The 4218-nt window shown below is 39.4% G+C and overlaps 1 protein-coding gene across 1 annotated transcript; it reads right to left on the reverse strand.

Annotated features, from left to right (window-relative positions):
* Nucleotides 1-283: 283 nt before the first annotated feature.
* LOC118351462 (developmental pluripotency-associated protein 4-like) lies at nucleotides 284-2777 on the reverse strand. The gene has a single exon (XM_035702060.2). The coding sequence runs from the start codon at nucleotides 2729-2731 to the stop codon at nucleotides 1823-1825; it is 909 nt and encodes a 302-aa protein (XP_035557953.2). The 5' UTR covers nucleotides 2732-2777; the 3' UTR covers nucleotides 284-1822.
* Nucleotides 2778-4218: the final 1441 nt, after the last annotated feature.

Consider the following 4218-nt stretch of genomic DNA (forward strand, 5'->3'; position numbering starts at 1 on the left):
GCACCGCATATCTTGCTCACAGCACCCGTGCGCTTCTGGGCAGACAGATCCGCAGGACTGTTACTTTGGTTTGCAGGTGGGAAATAGGACATTTCTCCCCCTGGTTTCTTCCAAACACCAAAATCATCCTGCAGGTTCCTGTTGCCACTAAATTCATCTGAGGCATGGAATATTGAGTTCCAAGTGCTTTTTTTTCCCCTTGGTAATATTTTGGGAACCTGGGAGGGAGATACTGAAGGAGGGATAGACTAGGGTAGTTAAAACTATAGTAAATTCTGGGGGAGGCTTGTGGGCAGTATAGAGTGCTGGGGAATAAATGCAACTTTAGAGATTTCACCTTGCTAGGGGCAGGAAAAAGGGGTAGATAGTCATCTTCGTAGTGGAACACAACTGATTTTATAAAGTTTACTTTTGTGTGTTAGGACTAGGAAGCTATCTGAAAGCAGATTGGGAAGGCCAAGGAATAGAAAAGTGAACAATCCACTAAAAATAGGGAAAAAGCTTAAAAAGGAAGCAAAATTAAAATTAATAATATGTGTACAATAAGATATAAGGAATCAAATGCATATACTATTTTTTACACTGAAAAACTCTGACCATTAATGAGTAATCGGTGTGGAGACACTGCAAGATCATATAAATATCTTGCTTGTCAACAAACATTTAACATTTTTTAACATTTATTGAGGATTCTTGCCCAAATCTGTCCATATCCTAATGGTTACAAACTTTCTAACTCTACTACTCCTTCCAGTACATTAGAGGGGGAAAAAGTTTTCATAATCTCCAAATCCACAACAATAAAACAATGTTGGAATCTGCCATAAGAACACAAGTGAAAAAAAATATTTTCTAAGAACCGCAGGACTATAAATTTAGGAAGGACACAAAAAATTCTAAATGAATCGAACTCATCAAATTATATACATTAAATGTATAGCTTTTTTAAAATGTTACTCATACTTCATTGAGTGGTTTTAAAAAAGAATCATGCCAAAGAAAATCATGATTTTTAGCTTAATCCTGAGTTAATATTAAGAATTTGCCCACAATGCATATGGCCTCCTATATACAATAGATAATTTTATATACAATTTAAAATCCAATACATTATGAATTTATGATTCAGAAGTACCCTTAAATATTTTTAAGCAGGAAAAACACACAAGATAGTTACAAGTAGAAATAATACCCGCAAAGGGTTCCATATTATTATCCCAGAGACATACCATAGAGGTCTCAGGTTATTAAGAAAACATCAAAAAATGTTTTCTATATTAAGAGTATGTTTCTGGGAGTGGGAAAGAATAACAGCTTTCCCTTTGGTTTAAAATACTCAACAGCCTGAAGTCACGAACCTAAGAGGGTGTAGCCATCTCTGGAGGAGTTGGAATTGCAGAGAAATCCAGCGTGGAAGCACACCTGTACTTTCCACTCCACCTCCCACTCCCAAACCCTCTGCCAGGCGGGGCTCAGGTTCCCACTTTAAAAGAAGTTAAGGTCACTTCTATTTCAGAAGGGCAAACGTTTGGTAGTATGAATGACTTTTTCTTCTTATTAAGTAGAATGAATGGTAATTTCTGAAATTCTCTTCCAATTTAAAATCTAAGAGCTCCTGCATCTCAACCCATGAAGCCACAGGCCCCATGGAGGTTGGAGGGTAACATCTGCAATGCACTAGTCTGTGCCCCTGTAAGCAGGAAGCATGGAGGGTGTGAGCAGCCAACAGTCCGGCCATCAGTGTCACCACGGAGTTGATTGTAGTTCTCTTTGTACCATTGATTATAATCACAGCTGTGTCCCTTTTCCTGCTATCGAAAGCTCATTGGAGGCTTTTCATTAACACCTTATTCCTGCGAACACATTTGGGGCACAGCATGTTGTCCTCCAGCTGTGGGGGTGGAAAGTTACAAGCGGGGAGCAAGAAGAGGGCGCATACTCTCCCCCGCTTTTCAGGCACCCAGGCTTGTCCTGCATGAAATTGCAGGTGAACCCAACCTTCTGTGTCTGCAGGCATACTTCTCCCATGGACCACACACCACTTGGCACCGTGGGCCTCCTGTGGCGATGCCACTGTCTCCATCTTCCCAGCCCTGGCTGCAATTCTGGACCAGGAGGCAAACACGGAATCTGGGGCCGAAGTGGTCACAACAACAGTATTGACCCCCTCCAGGAGAGCATCAGACCCCTCAGCGGGGGCAGCCACTTCAGGAGGGTAGGTTCCATCAGAAGGTATCTTTGTTCCAGGACTTAGCAGAGACATTTCCCCCTTGTCCATCATCAACCTTCTTTGTGTCTGGGTGAGAATCTTGGCCTCCTCTGCGGTGACAGGAATGTTCGTCTTTTGATCTGGGTAAGCATATTCGCAGATTCGCTTATATACATCTAATTTCTGGCCTTTGGTGCTCAGCTTGAGTTCTTGGCACCAGGCCCGCAGGATGTCTCGGTGAAGCAAGTTGGCTGGTGGCAGTTTCGAAGGTAATGGAGGAACTGGGATTTTCTTCCGAATTCTTACTCTTGTACTCTCTTGTGCCGTCTTTTCTGAACAGGAAGCTTTGCCTTCTTTCATAGATCTCTTCCGTTTGGTCCCACTTGCTGAGGTTCCTGGTAACTTTGGTTCACCGTACGCCTGCTGTTTCTCTTTGGCTTCTTCCGACACAGGTTGGGATTGGCCAGCCAGGTAGTCTTCCCCCGACTTCGTGGAGCCCTTTTTGCCTTTTGCTTTCTCCATATCCAAAGAGAAGTCAAGGTTGACAAAAAGTCTTACTCCTGAAATGGCCCCGGGCCCAAAATTCTGTTTTTTGCTTTTGTATTCTAAGTAGATTTTAACTATTTTAACTTCTGCCCATTGTTAGAGTCTTACGCTGGAGGATGGTTAGAATGATTTGTACATGCAGACAGGTAGCACAAGACAGCTTCTCCCTCTATCTACTCTTATTATTTTAGAATGAATAGTTTATATATCCAAGTAAATTATCCTTAGTATTCATCTTTGTCACTTTCTCTTTTTCTGTCTGACAGTCTTTATCTATTTCTATCACTCGCGATGCAATGTGAGTCTCAGATTGGCTATTCACTACAACTCTTGATTACCAGTGCCTGATCTGAAAATCAAACATGAGAGAATTCAAAAGCAGAGAGATTCTAAATATCCATTCAGAGAATATCTCCTATGCTTAAGATTCTAGTCTAAATGGTGTTAACATTTCAATATAAAATCAGTCTGCAGGATTGTACATTTAGCATGGCATGTAACTAGCAGCCCCGATACAACCTTTTGCAACATCCCAATAAAGGAAATATAATTTTAAAAAAATACAAAATTTTCTTACATCGTAAGCAAAAGATCTGATAAATGATTTCCAGTATCTGGGAGATATTTTCACTAACTGTAATATTTATTGAAAAGATTTACACTGAAAAATAAGTAATTGAAAATATCTCTTGCTATGCCAATGAAAACTAAGAAAAGTTACCCGAAAAGGAATTAGGTGAAATGATTATTTCTTTTTCCTTATTCCCTTAAGCCCTAGATTGGACTCTGTCACTTTAATCAAAAACACAGTGAACTTCTGTGCTTGCTTTGGCAGCGCATATAGTAAATTGAAATGATTAGTATGGCCCCTGCACAAGGATGATGGAAACAATTTGTTTACAGGACTTTTAAGGTATAACAACTAAATTCTTAGGGTAAACCAATGAGATTTGATGAGGAGACATCTAAGGTTACATTACAAAGTGGGTATATTGTGATTTTTAAGAGTTAAAAATGTTTAAGCAAGCCAGGGTGATTTAAAGCAGGCACGTTTTATATGTTCTTTATATGAAGTAGTTTTCTTATGAGACAGGCAGAGGAACTGGGATTAAATTTTGTCTCACACTGGCAAATCTACATAAACTAGATATTTGCCAGATGTTGGGAAAGAAAAGCTATACATATCAGACTATTTTTATGTGAACATCTGAAAAGATTATTCCACCAGCACAAATGTGGATAATAAATGGGTCCATGGCAACGTAGACATCCTATATGATGATACACAATATCTCAAGGTCAAAGGTTCCTTGTTCTGGGATAAAGGAGAAAATAAACATTCACACATAAATAGTATTGGGAAAGCAGAAAAAAAAAATATTCCTGAAGAGTTAAAAGAAAAATAGGTCTAGGAAATAGATTTATATACTCAGAAATTTGAACATGCTTTATCATTGTGTGGC

Source organism: Canis lupus, chromosome 19 (genome assembly GCF_003254725.2).
Source record: "Canis lupus dingo isolate Sandy chromosome 19, ASM325472v2, whole genome shotgun sequence".
Classification (NCBI taxonomy): domain Eukaryota; kingdom Metazoa; phylum Chordata; class Mammalia; order Carnivora; family Canidae; genus Canis; species Canis lupus.

Bases quoted from the DNA above. Each gene is read 5' to 3' on its own strand.
- LOC118351462 (XM_035702060.2), bottom strand. From the start codon at position 2,731: ATGGAGAAAGCAAAAGGCAAAAAGGGCTCCACGAAGTCGGGGGAAGAC.